Source organism: Hipposideros armiger, unplaced genomic scaffold (genome assembly GCF_001890085.2).
Source record: "Hipposideros armiger isolate ML-2016 unplaced genomic scaffold, ASM189008v1 scaffold_64, whole genome shotgun sequence".
Classification (NCBI taxonomy): domain Eukaryota; kingdom Metazoa; phylum Chordata; class Mammalia; order Chiroptera; family Hipposideridae; genus Hipposideros; species Hipposideros armiger.
In genome coordinates, this window is record NW_017731414.1 from 4,781,594 (window position 1) to 4,798,854 (window position 17,261).

The window sequence follows — 17,261 nt, forward strand, 5'->3', positions numbered from 1 at the left end:
AAAAAAATTTGTTTGCTTTGTTTTACCTCTATTTTATCTGTGTTTTCTATTTCATTCATCTCTACTCTTAATCTTTATTTTCATATATTTTCCTTGGGGTTATTCTGTTGCTCTAACTTCTTAACTTTTCAGCCCTTCTTCTTCCCTAATGGAATCATTTAAAACTATAAATGTCCCTCTAGGTATATTCTTCCAGCAGTTTTGTTTGTTTGTTTAATTGTGGTAAAAAACACATAACCTAAAAATTGACTGTCTTAACCATACATAAGTGCACAGTTCAATAGCATTAAGTATATTCGTTGTTGTGAAACAAGTTTCCAGGATCCTTAAATTCTGATATGTAACATTTTTATTACCATTCAGTTCGTTGTATTTTCTAATTTCCATTGAGATTTCTTCTTTGGCACATGAATCATTTAGAAGGGTTTACAAATTTCCATATATATGGAAGTTTAAAGTGACCTTTAGGTATTGATTTCTGGCTCTCGGAATTGTCATGTTGAAGTTTTCACTTTCCTCATCTTCTTGCTTCATGCACACCTGCTGTCCTTCGCTATAAGATCTCTGGACCAAAGCTAGAAGACACTATGCTATTAACATTTGTCAGATGTTTTTGCTGTGTTAATAATGACACAGACTGCATTTTAGAGCCACCAAATAGCCAGGGGTATTGCCCCCACCCCCACCCCCTCTACCCAAATGCCAGGTTTTACCTGACATTCTAAAATTCTTTTTCATCTTTAGAAAGCCTCTTAGTTTTCTGTCTCCAAGTCAGCAGGGAAGTCAGGGAGCGACACCACTTCGTCCACCTCTCTCTCCTCTTTATACCAGTGTTTTGGGGTCTGAGGTGGTTACCATTCAAAGCTAAGTTAGTGTAGAACTTACCAGTAATGTAGGCTAGACTGACAACTAATATCAAGGATAATTGAGGGCTATCAGTGACTATCAGCCCGTTTCCCTATTACATTAGTTCTATACAAAGCAAGTAAAATTAATTGAAAGAACCACCATCGCCATGAACTACAACCATTACCATATCTTTGTCACACCTCATGTAACAAGTCTTTTAGACTGACCATGTCTTAGACTTGAAAATGGAGCTTATGGTATCAGTTTAGGAACAGAACTGTTTACTTAAAGCAGGCAGTTAACAGAAGTACAGTCATTTTTGACAAATGAGTCAGGATCCCAAATGTGCTACATCCTTTAGCCAACTGATTACTATGAGCTTTAAAGAGCAGCCTTATTACTGTTCCAGGCCCACAAGGAAAAGTTCTATTGAGGAAGAGCATCAGATCTGGAGTCCTAATCCTGGCCCTCTTGCCACCTAGCAGTATGGCTGCGGGCAAGTTATTTGACCTCTGGGCCTCAGTCTTTTCCTGTAAAAGTACAGTGTAGTCCGTGATGGCGCCAAGATTTGACATGTCAGCCTTGTTTGCAGGCAGCATGTAAACTCCTTTGTCCTCCTGGCAGAGTCTGCATCTGAGGTCCTGTGGTGCTGCTGGCACCTTCGTGTCATTAGGTGTGGTTCCAGACCTTCAGAATCTGTGGCTCTTCTACTTCTTCTGGATTGGACCTTTTTGCCTGTTTTTCTTTTTTTGTACCTCTTTGAATAAGCTTTTTGCTTTTCTACTTTTTACGTATGATGTATCACATTAATATCTTAAAACTTTTCAGCCTCTATTTCTGCTGTGATAGGCCAGGAAACATCCCTTTTTCTTAGTATAACAAGGTTCCAAAACGAATTTTCCAAAAGAAAATATTTCATTCTAGCATGGAAGAGATCAATTCCAAATATTTGGGGAGGAATATTTGAACGATGGGAGGAAGAATTTGAGTACAGATAGGTGAAGTGCCCATCAAGTGGTTATAGGTTTGCTTTTTCTTCTATTTTAACATATTTTTGCCTTCTACAGCGAACTCTAGTTGGCCTAGTAAGAGACCTGAGAGGGATAGCTTTCGCCTTCAATGCCAAGACCAGCTTCATGATGCTATTTGAATGGATGTATCCTAACACATATCACAGCAAGGCTTAACTGAAGTGTGACTGGATGATGGAGTTATTGGGGAAGGAGTGGGTGGCCGGGGGTGGTGAGGAGTGGTGGGGCTTCAAAGAAGGTGAAGAGTTACCCAGAAGGCCCGCCGTATGTCTTGTAAGCTGCCATCCCATAGTGGTCTAAAGACATAGTGCTGCCTGCCCTGGTCACCGAGACCGAGAAATAAATGAGGTGGTTTCCCAGCTTCTCTTCTGGGTCCCAGATACAAATGCCTGTGAAACTAGACCACTGTGGAACGGTTACACATGAGGTTTGCTACACTTGGAAAAGAAAGACATCGCAATCTACTAAAAAAAGAGCTATACTAGGAATTAGAAAGTCTAATCTTACTGACTTTATAACCTTGAACAAATTTCAAATCTGAGTGCCTCTGTTTCTCCAGTAGTTACGTAACAGAAGTAGCTGATTCCCTGTCATGTCACAGAAATGGTAAGGGGTAAATAACAGTATGAAATACATTGTGCTCTTCAGAAGAAAGGCATTATATTGGGTTGTCGGAAAAGTGACGTATTTTTTCTATGTTTTTCATTGCAAAAATGTGTAACAACTTTTCTAACAACCCAATATAAATTACAGTGTATTAGTAGATGCCTGTTACAAGTTGAAGGATACACAATCACTTTAGCACCTTATGTTTAGAAAGACTCTAAGATTAGCAAGCAAGAGACAGGAAATTAGAAAACTAGAATTTGACAGCTTGTGCTTGGCCAGTGCAGAGAATTATTTTAAATTCTGTACCTTTCTGGATTCAGAATTCTTCCTTAGCTTTTCATTTGCAGATATCCATCCTACATGCCAATTCTCCAGCGGGCGATTGAGCTGTGGTACCATGATCCAGCCTGTACCACTCCTGTGCTCAAGCTGATGGCTGAATTAGTTCATAATAGGTAAGCAGGAAGAAGATTTCAAAGGGCAGAACTGCCCCTCTATCTGAGACAGCCCTAGGATAATTTGCCTTATCTAGTGTTTTGGGCAGATTGTGGAAGATAGTAAGGTTCACTGCTATCAAAATTTGAAAACTCCTAGAAGTTTATGTATGTTTTTGTTTGAAAGAAGGGTGTCCCAACCACACAAAGCCATACCTGCTTGCAGGAAATTAGTTACTTTGAAAAGAGTTTCAAGGTATATACATTCTTGTAAGAAGTGACTTTAGCAACCAAGATTCTAATTTCCCTGCCCATATATGTAAAAGTTAACATTTGCTAATGACGCCTTGTCCATCACATTTCATAGAGACAATTGAGAGTGATATAGGACACATTAGAATACCCTTTCTTAAAAAGGGTATTTGTTAGACAAATTGCAGCAGGATCGATAAAGATTTACTTAAAAGGAGAACGATTTGCCCAACAATTTAGGGAGAGAGAAAAAGGAAAATCTAGCACCTTAACTTCACTAGAATTTTAGGTGTGTGTGTCTATCCGCCTCTCGAGGCATTGCTGAGAAAATAATTTTTAAAACTACCTTAGGGAAGGAGGGGGTAACATTCAAAAAAGCTATAGCTTCCCACAAGGCCCATAGTCACGAGTTAATTCATTTATAAAATACATACCTGAGAACATCTACTCTTTGCAGTTTCTTAGCCATTGTGCCAGATAAAACCTCTGCCCTCTTAGATGTTACATTTTGGGGGGATGACAGACAGTAAAACAAGTATGGACAATCATCTCAAGACAGTGGTAGGGACTATGAAAAAATTAAGGTTATAAAACGGGCACTGAAGGACATGAGGGTCAGAGAAGGCCTCTCAGAGTAGGTGATACTTAAGCTGAGATCTGAAGGATAAAGGATGCTGGTGGCCCTACAGAGAGAAGGGGGAAGCGCATTCTAAATAGAAAACAACTGCAAACGTCGTATAGGGGGTGAGCTTGCTGGTACTTGAGACAAAAATGCCACTGGCAGGAGCATGGAGAATGGGGCAGGCCATGGTGGGTGGGGTCAAGCAGGTGGGCAGGGGCCAGACCGCACAGCGACCTGGTACAGCAAGAGCACAGAATGGGTATGTGTGCCCGTTACAGCGGGAAGCTGCTGGAGCATTTGAAGCAAGGGGTTAAAGTGATCTCATTTACATTATTTAAAGGTATAATTCTAGCTGCCACATGAGAAATGGGACTGCAGGGGGCAAGAGTGGAAGCAGGGGAAGTGGATGGATTTGGGGCATATTGTAGCACTAGGTCTTGATGGAGTCAGGATGGGGAGGGAAGAAAAGAAGACTCAAGAAGGATGCCTGCGTGTGAGGCCTTCCAACTAGAGTCAGTGAAGCTCATTAAAAAGTAGAGCAAACCCAAGAAACGTTGCTCGGGTCTGGGGAACAGTCAGAATTCAAAACTCGGGTTGTTTGAAATGGTTGCCTTCCCTGCCTGACTTGTGTCATAGCATTTCCAGGCCCTTTGCATTTTCCCTTAGAAAGTGGTAACCATGCTCACACCTCTCCCTCAGTGGCCACTGAAGCTGTAAAGGTAAATGTAGGTTAATGTCTAAAGGCTGTGAGTTGGTACTACCAAGAAGTGTTGGTGGTAGAAGCTCTGCTTTCATCAAATAAAATTCAGAAATTTAAGAGAATAATTTTATCTGCTGCCTCATTTTTTGTGTCCTTTAAATGTGCTCATTTCGTGAGCAGCAGAACTTGAATCCAGCATGTTGATCTTCAAGATATAAGCAGTATCACTGGTTAGATAGCTTTGACTTACTTGGTCATTTCACATTAGGGTAGGTAATCGGCACATGTTAGTGCAAAAAGAAGCGCCCATGGTGCCCAGAGGAGAGCCTGGCGCACCATCGTCCAGCAGCGTACGTCTGACTCTGTGTTCTCTACTCAGATCCCAGCGACTCCAGTTTGATGTCTCTTCCCCCAATGGCATCTTACTCTTCAGAGAAACCAGCAAGATGATAACAATGTATGGTGAGTGCTTAGGGGAGCATCCTCCTGAAAGTGAAACCCAGCTCCGTCGCCACACTGTGCAGTAGCCCGGACGGCACTGCCAAGAGCGCCAGGTTGCTCATATGTCTGTCTTACAGTGTCACCTGGCTCCAAGGGCCTTTGGGTAGGAGGGTTGCGTTGGTATATAAAGTATCAATTATAATGTGGTTGAGTAAAGATATTATATCACGTCTACTCAGGCAATCGCATCCTGACACTAGGAGAGGTCCCAAAGGATCAAGTCTATGCACTGAAGCTCAAGGGCATCTCCATCTGCTTCTCCATGCTGAAAGCTGCTCTCAGTGGGAGTTACGTCAACTTCGGAGTCTTCCGTCTCTATGGAGACGATGCCCTGGACAACGCTCTCCAGACCTTCATCAAGCTGCTCCTCTCTATTCCCCACAGTGATCTCCTGGTAAGCCTTACGCTTCACCAACAGGCTCCGAGCCCCTCGTCATGGTCAGTCTTTTCTTGGCCTGAGACCATGATCGAATGCTTCTCTGGAGAACTCTACGCTAGCTCCCACTGGGTCTTTTGTTTTACCATCTGGAGGGAACTAAGCTGATGGTGGTCCTCCTGTTCGTCCCTTCACAGGATTACCCCAAACTCAGCCAGTCTTACTACTCACTACTGGAAGTCCTGACCCAGGACCACATGAACTTTATTGCAAGCCTGGAACCTCACGTCATCATGTATATTCTCTCTTCCATATCTGAAGGACTTACTGCACTTGGTAAGCACCTGGGTGGGGTGGGTGGTTGGCTTTCACCACTTTAAACAAAGAGAGGCTCTTGCCCAGTATCCAAAAGGATTACTGCCTTGAGGAGTTGGCCCTACCCACAGAGTGCATAATTCCAGGGTACACTCCTATCCAGCAGATAACTTAGCTCCCTTCCAAAGGAGCAGGCGTGTGCTCGGGCACTGAGGGTACGGTGACTGATAACACAGACCTGTCCTGTAGGAGCTTTTTATCTGGTGGATGAAACAGACACATAAATAGACACCTGCTGTTTCCTTACCCAGTACAGTAGGGGGAGTACGGAGTGCTGTCTGAACTCCTGCTTTTGAGGAGGTGGGGTCAAGGAAGGCTGGCCGAGAGAACTGCTATCAAAGCGTACGTGTAAAAGCTGAGCAGGCGTTACCGGGTTAGTGGGGGAGGTTCCCTGGCAGCAGGAACAGCAAGTTCCAGCACCTAGAGTCAGGAAAGCAGCAGAAATCCAGATGGCTGCACACCGTGCAAGAAAAGAGTGAAGAGAAACAAAGCTGGAGGGAGAGGTAGGCAGGGTCCCATCTGGGGATAACAAGGGGGCCCTTCAGCCAGATGCGGGTGTTTGGATTCTGTCCTGAGGCAGTAGAGGCTGTGGAAGAGCTTTATACACTAGCTCCGTAAGTTCTTGCATCCTTCTCCAGCTGCTTCCTGTCAACCTTTTTGTCCCCAGGCTGCCTTCCAGCAATCTCAGTAGGTGCGTATATTTTCAGAGAATAAAATACATTTTTATATTAGGCTGAGCAAAACATACATAGGAAGATTAAGTCAACTGCAAAGTAATCGTGATACGTTGCAAATGCATAGAGGGATGTTTGGGTTGTGCTGTGGTGAGTTCCCACACGTCTGCATTCACCTCCAGCTGGGTGCACAGCCATATCTAGGGCGGTTCAGCCAAGGTAGCAGACCCTGCTTTGGAACGCTGTTTTATAGCTTGAAAATACAGGGACTTCTGCGCAAACGGAAACAGAATGATTTACGCTTTTAAGGCTTCATCCCTTAGTCCTCTGGCCTGAGGCTCACCTGGTCAGAGCTCTGTCCACAGGCCATGCTGCAGTGTCACCTTAGTGAAAGACATACATGTCTAGCCCCACTCGCACCCCAACTCCCCACCCTACACTCTGCCGAGATGCTTCAGAGAGAAAGAATACAGTAACCTCCTAACAACTGCAGATGTTGGTAGGCTGTACTGAGCTGGGTTTAATGACATCCCCCAGCTAACTCAGAGTGTGGGCTCACACCTGACTTTTTGGATTCTAATCACAGCCCTTCCAAATACTAGCAGTGTGACCTTGGAGCAAGTCACATAACCTCTCCAAACTTTGGTGTACTCACTCGTAAAATGGTACTCCTATATCCTGGAGTTCCCAAGAGGACCAATTAGAGATAATACGTATAAAATCCTTAGCATGATACCTAACACTATCAATACAAGTACTTGCTATATGGGAACTATTTGCTATTTTTTATGAAGTAGAGGACATGCATGTACACCACGTTGAGTCATAATTTCACTAGTATTTATATTATTATCACACACTCACTTTCAGACTTAGAATTTGACGTGTAATGAGGCTGAGAGGTTCACAGGAGGCGATCCTGTACAGTGGCCTTGGCTCAGCGGGCCAGTCTGACTGGGAACCTCTGGGGTCTCAGCTGACGGCAGTGCGTGTGTGCCCAGAGCACCGTCAGCAGCGCGGTAGCCTGCTCTATCCCACCCCTGCCCCTCTCGCCTCCAGACACCATGGTATGCACGGGCTGCTGCTCCTGCCTGGACCACATCGTGACATACCTCTTCAAGCAGCTGTCACGTAGCACCAAGAAGAGGACGACGCCCCTGAACCAGGAGAGTGACCGCTTCCTGCATATCATGCAGCAGCATCCGGAGATGATCCAGCAGGTGAGCGTGAGGGTTCTGAGGCAGTGAGGGGTGTCCCAGTGGAAGAGCCTCTCTATGGGGAGGGAGGGGTGGGGGGGGGCGGCAAGCAAGAGGATGAATCTAGTATCTCGCCAGAGTGATGCTGCCCAGGTGAAATTGCAATAGATTTTGAGTGTGCTGAGTAATCATTAGATTAGAAAATCTGAAACAAATCAGGTTCTGAATTGCTATGAGTGTCACACCAACCCCTGTGCTTTGGGCCTATCCCATGAACACTGTCTTCCTTCCATGGCAGTGACTCTCTCACCCGTGGCAGGAAACAGAGCATGAGTTGGCAGGATCCAGCCGTAAAGCTTGTACTCCCATTTGCAAAATAGGAAAAGAATGCCGGACAAAGAGAAATAAGCACACAGAGCTCAAACCATGTGTCACCATCACTTCATTTGCATGCAGTATCTTTCAAAAATAAGATTTGCAGAAATATACTAGATAAAAATAGATAAGGAAATGGAATTATTTCGATTTTAACCAATCTCACCCTTGTCTACATTGTTCTCTAAGGAATCAGTGATATAATTCACATTCCCCAAATGTTATAAAGCTATGTCCTCAGACAAGTGCAAGGAGCTATAGTGCAAGGTGATTTTGCACTAGAATCATTTGCTTGACCCATCCCAGTCCCCAAAACCCAAGTGAACTGGGAAGGTCCATTTTAAAATGGGTTATCAAACCAACTTAAAGAACAGGAAAGGAGATGTCTTAGAAGAAAAGCTTACCCTGTGATACAAAATGGAAGCTTCATAAAATACTTGGTTTACCCTGGACAGAAAAAGCCCATCACCCTAATAAACTCCTCTGTTAGGAATCTGTAATTCTATCTTGGGTAGCCACACACTAGGTCACTGCCTCAGATTCTCCTTTCTAGATGCTGTCAACGGTGCTGAACATCATCATCTTTGAAGACTGTAGGAACCAGTGGTCTATGTCTCGCCCCCTCCTTGGCTTGATACTACTTAATGAAAAGGTAAGAGAGCCTGCTGTCTGGGCCCAGAGCCAGGAGCTGGGGTTGGTGCGCAGTTTTCAGGGCACTGTGAGAAACGCTTACAGAAACATCCACGGTGGTGAAAGAGGGAAAACGGACCGTTGTCTAAGCATATCCTATTCGTCCTTTGAACAGCACAATCACTTAACCTGTTAGAAGTCAGCATGTGGCAGTTCAAAGGTAAAGGATGAGGAAGTGTTACAAGGAGAGAATATACCTGGAGGCCAGAGCACCTGCGACCTAAGTTCTGGTTTCAGCTCTGCCATAAACAAACCTAAGTAAGTTTAGAGATTCCTAGAGAAGAATCTGGATCAGGTGGCCCTGATAGTGCTCACAAACTTGAAATTCTTGATTGTTCAGTAAGATAAAGACGCAGTACCCTGCAGGTGCTTGCTTGAATTAAAAAAAAAAAAAAAGGCATCCAATTTTAGTAGATATTCCGTTCCTCCTTGGCGAAGAACACCTCTTAGACCCTGCAGATGAAGGAGGGCTAATCGGCCTTTCCCGTCTTCTCTCCTTACCCTGTATCACTCCTGGCCGCACAGTATTTTTCTGACCTAAGGAACAGTATCGTGAACAGCCAGCCACCGGAGAAGCAGCAGGCTATGCATCTGTGTTTCGAAAACCTGATGGAAGGCATAGAGCGAAATCTTCTAACAAAAAACAGAGACAGGTGAGTGTGGAGGGCCCTGCCAGGGAGTCCTAGGCAATTGTTGCTTTTCAAATCACTGCAACAAGGGCGCGTTTTTGTCTTTTAAAGGCCTTTTAAGCAGCACTGTCCAATAGAAAAGCAAGCCACATGAATAATTTTAAATTTTCTAAGTAGCCACATTAAAAAAAGTGAAAAAGAAACAGTAAATTCATTTTAATATATTTCATTTAACCCATTGTATCCAAAATATGTCAGTGTGTAATATTTAAAAATTAAGAATTGAAACAGTTTTATTGTACTAAGTCATCAGGATCCTGTTCAGATGCTAAATTTTCATCAGAAATACTTGATTTATATTTATATTTCATAAAATTTAGTTGACAAAGTAGATTCCCCTACTGAAGTTGTTCCAAACTTACTTAGAAGTCTCCAATAACTGAATTGAAAGTCATATTTTTCTAAATTAATTTTCATTAGTTTAAAATACAGCATTTTAATTTACAGTGGCGTGTGTGGCTGGGGACTACCATATCTGCCAGCACAGCTCTGTACCAGAGCCTCTTGGCATTAAAAAATGAAGTAGCTTCATCCTCTTCCTTTGTGAAGGTTACTTCCTGCCTCTGTCAGTAGTATTCCTTTTGTGCTGCCATCAACCCAAGGGGGGCCTCAGACCCCCAGATCTGACCAGATCTCGAGGCCTGCCACGAAGTTATCAAGTAGAACGGGGGAGAGAACTAACCCAATTTTCCCATTTACTGACCTTAGAAACAGAACCCACCAATTCATACATTCTGCCTGTGCCCCTTGTCTGCTAGAAACGTTTTAGGCCGAGACCTTCCCCTTCCACCCTACTCCCCCAACCTACATGCGTCCTCTCTTAGGTTCACCCAGAACCTGTCAGCATTCCGTCGAGAAGTCAACGACTCGATGAAGAACTCCACTTACGGCGTGAATAGCAATGATATGATGAGCTGACACCTCCTTGGACTCTACTTGTACAGAGCAGCGTCCCTTTGGTCTGGCTCAGAGGGGCGAACAATTACACGGGAGAGAGCCTGGCTGATCCTGGCTCCCTCCTCCAGGGGTGTGGGGAACATGGCACAGGTCAGCTAGCTGTTTCCCCAGGGAATAGGGGTGTGAGTGCACTCACTCGGGGGCAGGGCGCTGCTGGTTCTTGGGGGATGGGGTGGGAAGGGTGGTGGGAGGAGATAGAGACACAATACGTGAGACTCCAGCCCCCTCTCCTGGGGCCACCCAAAGGGGGAGAACCCCCGGTGTCCTGCCACAACCTGCCTTGTATAAACATGTACATTTTTTCATAACATTTTGAACAAGGTTTATATTGACTCAAGTTTAAAAACAAAAAGTGTGACTGAAAAATTTTTACAGAGTCTAGTGCACCAATGCTGATGTGAGGGGTTGTGTATGCGAGTGAGGAAAAAAATGTGTATTCTGGTGGCCTGAAGCTTTACTGGACGAGGATGTGTGAACGTGCAGAGATATATTTAGTGACACAGTGTAGAGAGGCAAAAAAAAAAAAAAAGTAAAAATTCCAAATGTATATTTTTTCTTATTGCCCTTTCCTTGCCCCCAAATTATCACTTCCTATTACTGTATTTCCCTTGTTATTAGGAACTCTAAGCCATGCGGAGCACCATCCCCCCCTGCAAGCATAGATGCTGCCCTAGGTCACTTGGCCTCTTGCAGTGACAGACAACTCCAGCTAAGTGTTTGGTATTCTTAGCTTCATCCTTTCTCCCACTTTGCTTACCCTCATCCTCAGACAGATGCCTCTTGCTTTTAAAAGTCGGATATAACTATGAATTAGGGTTCTTGGTCTCTGTCAAGGTAGAGACCCGAGAGAAGAGATGGAGCCAGTTGCTCTCCTCTGGAGCTATCTGGATGAGTCCACCAGAGGCCCGACTGCGTGTGGCCAATAACTTTGTCTTCCCCAGCCCTTGAGGCAGCGTGTGTGGATGTGCGCGTGTGGATATTTATATATGTACCCTGCACTCATGAATGTATGAACTGGAGGAAGTGATTACAGTGGAGGGGTTCTTAATAACAAGGTCTGCCTAGCATGAAGTATTTAACATTCGCCCGCCCCCTTAAAAATATACATTTTTATAAAATGAAAACCATAATAAATGTTTTGAATATTTAAAAAAAAATTAACCTACAGAGGAAAATTAATGGAGAAAGCTATTTGCCTTGTACTTTTTCCACAATTGTTGCTGCTAGTTGTACGCATCTCTAGTTCAGCTCTTGCCCATGGGACACTCATCAATTAGGTTTTATTTTTATTTCTCTCCTCTACCCCCAGAAACAAGCCTATTAATTTTTCCTTCCTTCTCCTCTGGCGACTGTGTGGTGAATCCTTTCTTGCGTGATCAGGTTGCGGATAGACTTGTAAGGGTGTTTGCTGCATACAGTGTAAGCATTGTGACCGCCAATAAACTTCAATGGTTTCTACTGACCTGGTTTCAGCAATCAAGTCTAGTGTGTCTACAGGGCCTTGTCTCACTCTAAACACATGAAGATGTTTAAAACCTGCATTCTTAAAAGCCAGTGAATGACAGGGACCCCTCAACCTTGTAAAATTACCTTCTCATTGGACTAGGTCTGACTGAAAGTATGATTGGTTTAGTTGATACACACACAATACAATTTAATAATCTGCTGTAAAGACTTTATTACATTTTTTCATAACGTTTTGAACAAGATTTACATTGACTCAAGCTAAAAAACAAAAGTGACTGAAAAGTGTCTACAGAGTCTGGTGAACCAATGCTAATGTGAGGGGTTTGTGTATGTGAGTGAAGAAAAACTGTATATTCACACATATATGCTGTTGTCCACAACTATAAAAATGGTCACTCCACCTCTTTGCTAGCTTCCAGGTAATATGGCAATCAGCAGAGAAGTGATATTTGCAGAAAGTCCAGTTTTGTTAATGGGCTGACATCTCCTCTAATGTGGATTAGACCCTGACAAGTTCAAAGATACAATGTTAGTTCCTACAATACTTTGCAGAACTCATGGGCCAGAATTATCAAATGAAGAACACTATAGTTAACAGGGACTACTTCTCATCCCCATGCTACGTTGTACCTAGGTATTAGGGGACATAAACGCTGGAACACTGAAAAGTATTAGGGCACAGATAGGAATCTTACCTTGATACAGATACATATCCAATGTAATCACAGACAAGAGCGCCCCTCTTGTCTAGATGGACTTCTGCCTTTGTCTGCCCTCTTCTGGGCGCCATCTTGGTCCCAAGTTACTTCAAAGGCCAAAAATTGTATCCTAATGACTAGAAGTCAGATAGCAGTGATTCATCTTAGCCAACTCTGTCTCTAAGCCTAATGATAACAAAATGCTCGGGCTTCCTTAATATGCAAAACACTCCAGTCACATTACCCCAGTGACCTGGTATTCTAATTCTGTAGTAAATAAGACAAAAAAATTTCTCACAAGTACCTGAAGAGACCCCCTCCCTCTTCCTCAACTATCCTGAGATGCTGACTGATCAGCAAAACCAGACCCCTCCCCTTCTACAAAAATGATTTCAGGAGCAAGAAACTGCACCAGAGGTAGTGGTCTCCTCAATGTGGCCCAAGGGCAGTCCAGTCATGACAAAGTGCCATAGTTAAACTCGTCCACCACCACATAAAGTTTTTAAACAGTGAAGCTGTTTCTTTCTTGTTTGACAGTTACAAGAGGGGACAGCCAAAAAAGTGGCCTTTTTTCCTGGTCAGTTAACTTCACATGATTCAATCTAATAAATGTGAATGCCAGTTATCTTTAAACTTTGGTTTCCCCAAGAAATCATGTGGAGGTTTTATTCAGTTAAAATGAGTTCATTAGTTTCTCAGCTATCCTGGGCACTATGGTCATCAAGTCAAGTGCTTTAGACAGTGTTACTTGACACACTTAGACTTTGCAATGAGAAAACACCTCAAGTCTTCACTGCAGATTATTAAATTGTATGCATGTATGTATTTGTTGGCTCTGCTCATGTAAGGATTATCTACTCTCACTAAAGAATGAATCAGACAAAGGAAGAAGAGATTTGGCTCAGGGTCAGATTTTAGGTTTTTGTCATTCAAGGAGTAAGGACTTTCAGGTAAGTGTCACCTTTCCAATGACAAGTGACAACCTACTAAGAAGTAATAGTTTTATATTCTGCAAGCATGAGCTTATTCTTAAGAACTTGTTTTTTAACCCTCAAGTAGAAAAATGTTCTAGTACCTTAGGAAATTTCAACCAAGTGTAGAAACAGACCACCTTCCAAAGTATCTGTGATCACTGGGAACAAATTGAATCTAGAGAGCCAAAACACTTCTATATTCTATCTGCCACCAGCCAACCCTCCCCCCACCCAAGATTTTTGGCCAAATCTACAAACCTGTGTTGCCATGTATTGCTGCCCAAGTGCCAAAGCAAAAAAGGAGAGCAAAGATAATTACAGAGAACCTGCAAAAACCATAAATCTGATAGCAAGGCCTTGAAAAATATAAATGTTTACAACTATCTAAAAGTACTACTTCTTTAAATATTTTAAAAATGAATTTGAAAGGATAAAAATTACTCACCAGCCACAATTAGTACAACTGCCAGTTAGGTGCTAATTAATGTTTAAGAGGATTCTTGCTTCTGGAGCTTATCCCTGAGTTCTATTACACCTATCCTGCGCTTCTGATACCCTGGAATTCACTGGTCAACCACTTTGGTGTGTGTCAGGAGCAGTGGGTCAACTAAACAAATCAGCTGTTAGACAGTGGGACATTAGATGATCAGAATGGAGGACAGAATCAAGCTCGGAATATTCTTCCTCAGAAAACCCTTAGAGTTTTCAGGACAGGCTGACTGCTGCTATCTCATTCATCAAATACTTAGCATCCACTATAGGCCAAATACCTTTTTGACAGTAAGTGACCAAAAAGGAAACAAAAGAAAAGCAAAAAACATCATTTGCAAGGCAAATTAATTGCCATTCTTGTGTAAGATTCCCTCACCAGTACAAACTAAATCCAAAACACTGTGAACAGTACTTAAGCGCTATACACCATTACCGTATTTTGCCATGTATAATGCCCAAACTTTCAGGGAAATGGAATTAGTACTACCCATGTGTAATGTGTATCCTTATTTTTCCCTCACAAATTTGGTCCAAAAAAGTGTGTGTTATACATGGCAAAATACAGTATTCAAATTCTGCTTGATAACCGTGAAGACAGAAACTCATAACAGACTTAAGTATACAGCCTCACCCACATGGCCCAAACCATCCCACTAGGTTACAAAGGATTAAATAGTGACAAGTGAGGAATCTTAATCCCAGCCAAAGGATACCAAATTAAATATGTCTGGACTTAAGGTGTGGAGGACAACCAAACCCAGGATGACAACTGATTAACTGGACAACAGATTTTGCCTTATGTAAAGCTCAGAGGGGCCACTGTACAGACTGATGGTAAAAAGGTGGGCAAATTGTAAGAGCAGCAGTCTCAAAGTCAGAAAACCCAAGCCATCTCCCCTCAGCTCTGAAAGACTGATTATATTATGCAATGAAGGTAAAGCATCCTCTTTAGGAATATAACAGGCCGTTATCCTTTCTATTTATCAGAAAACCAATTCCCCAGCCTTTAACAGCTTGTATTCTGGGACTCCTCAAAAAGCAAATCAAGTTATAAACTACCAGCCAAGCTACAAATGCAGTAGTGGAACCCTTCAAGTCAGCTGGACAGTTGCCCCTGCCATCTCTGTCTCCCCATCCTACTTCATGCCTTTTTCTTTCAGTATCCTTTTTATTTTATTTTTTTTTTACAGATTTTTATTGGGGAATTAGGGGGATGGGAACAGTGCTGGGGAATTGGGGGAAGGGGAACAGACAAGTTGCTGTCATTTTGTTCTTCAGTCTAGTTGTGGAGGACGCTGCTTCACTGGCCCAAGTTGGCACCATCATTGCGCTCTTCCCAGGCAAGGCAGATCAGTCGCCGGCTTCTGGACAGCCGCTCACTGCGGCTGCTGGCCGCTCACGCTGGCTGCTGGCCACACACGGTAGCCCATGGCAACCCACTGCCACAGGGGCTGCAGCCTAGGCGACTCACAGCAGCCCAGCTCCAGGTTGAGCTGTTGCTCAGCATCTTAGCTGTAGAGGGCAGTGTCACTGTCGCCCACATGTGGGATCCGAACCGGGGCCCTCTGGCGTCCCAAGCCAGTTCTTAACCATCGCGCCACTCGGCTGCCCTTCATGCCTTTTTCTGATCTGCAGAACTCTATTCAGTCTAGACTTGCATGCCTTTTGCCCACCTACCCTTTTCAACAGCCGCACTTCCTTCTCTGAAGTCTCCCCTACAATATCTGAGGTAGTCTTTACCCCACTCTCTCCCCATCTCAGCAACCAAAATGTGCTCCTTACGTCCTGGGACCAGATGAAAAAGATCATGATGGATGAAAAGGATGTGTATCTGGGATGTATGTAGAGTCTGCAAAAAATGCTAGCTAGAGGGTGGAAAGTAGTTGGACCTAATTTGGGTGAAGCCCCTGCAGAGAGAGCTCAGGTGGCCTGGTTTGGGCGGGTTAAACACTCGTGGCCATAGCATCCACAGAAAGGAAAAGAGCAGAGGCCCCGACCCTGCGAAGGAAGGACGGAAAGAGTTCACCCCTGCCCCGGCACGGCTTCGCGACACGCCGTCGTGCCCCGGAAGTAGTTCTGAGCTTTTCTGCTGTCCCCGCGACATCTGTATACACAGTCCGGCTCCAAACGAGTGTCCTCTCCTGCTGTCGCTCGCCCCGCCTCCGCCATGCGCAGGCGCAGTTCTGACTCCGTGCGCTGACCCGCCGGTAGTTTGGCGGCTGGGAAGACGGCGGGACTGCTAGGTGGCTGCGGGAGCGCTCTTGGGGAAGGCCCGCGTTGGGCTGCTGGGCCGTCGGACCCCCACCGAGTTGTGTGCCCGGTAGAAGTTCGAGTTCACACGCACCGTGACCTCACACCCAGTATCCGCAGTGGTGGTCACAGAGTCACTCAGTGTTCAAGGACTTCCTGCTGGGAAGAACTCAGTGGAGTGGACAGGCTGAAAAGGATGATCATCACACGGCCCAGTGTGCTCTGGGAGTACAAAGGAAGAACCCCCAAGGGGAGTCTGAGCAGAACAAGCAGTCGGAAGAAGGCAAGGAAAAACACTCTCGGATTGCAAAAACACTGAGGCATGAAACGTCTTGTACCTTTGGAGGAGGTGCAAAAATAGCATGGCTGGAGAGACAGTGCAGCCTATTATACGTTGTCTGGTGGGAGGGACCCAAGAGGTTGGGATTTGATCCTAAAAGCTTTAAGTTTCCATCAAAGGCCACTTTGCAAAGCAGTCTAGTGACTAATCTTTGTTTAATCTACCAGCTAGTGGATAAAAAGGATTTGAACCAAGACAAGGGCTGTGAGGAGAGAGTTGAGACATATTGGGGATGGGGGAGTAGAATCAACAGGATTTTATGACCAATTGGATGTGGAGAGTAAAGGGACGAGGATTCCAGAATGACTCCCAGGTTCCAAAATAGAGCAGCAACTGAGTGACGACAGAGGAAGCATGGAACAGTAAGGAGATGAGGACAGAGTACTTTGTGCCAGGAAGACTTCCTTGCTCTTGCAGGCAGAATACCTGAAGTTGCACGTAGGTACACACACACACACACACACACACACACACACACACACACACACATAAATCAGAAAATAGAAGAGGAGGGAACACTTCCCAATCATCTTATGAAACAAGGATTTATTTCCCTGACACCAAAACCCTGATAGACAGACATTAAAACAAAACACCTTTATACTAATATCCCTCATGAACATAAATGCAAAAATTCTTACCAAAATATAGGAATACATAAAAAGGATATCATGACAAAGTGGGATTGATCCTAGGAATACAAGGCTGGT

At 44.1% G+C, this 17,261-nt stretch overlaps 1 protein-coding gene across 1 annotated transcript in view; it reads left to right on the forward strand.

Moving 5' to 3' along the window:
• The window catches only part of XPO7 (exportin 7), a 42,213-nt gene extending 30,421 nt beyond the window's left edge, over positions 1 to 11,792 (forward strand). The window contains exons 19-27 of the mRNA XM_019641850.1: positions 1,917 to 2,005; positions 2,837 to 2,944; positions 4,877 to 4,959; positions 5,178 to 5,392; positions 5,572 to 5,710; positions 7,483 to 7,643; positions 8,548 to 8,646; positions 9,210 to 9,337; positions 10,198 to 11,792. Of these exons, the coding sequence (XP_019497395.1) occupies positions 1,917 to 2,005; positions 2,837 to 2,944; positions 4,877 to 4,959; positions 5,178 to 5,392; positions 5,572 to 5,710; positions 7,483 to 7,643; positions 8,548 to 8,646; positions 9,210 to 9,337; positions 10,198 to 10,291 (1,116 nt within the window). The 3' untranslated portion in view covers positions 10,292 to 11,792. The remainder of the gene's footprint in view (positions 1 to 1,916; positions 2,006 to 2,836; positions 2,945 to 4,876; positions 4,960 to 5,177; positions 5,393 to 5,571; positions 5,711 to 7,482; positions 7,644 to 8,547; positions 8,647 to 9,209; positions 9,338 to 10,197) is intronic.
• Positions 11,793 to 17,261: the final 5,469 nt, after the last annotated feature.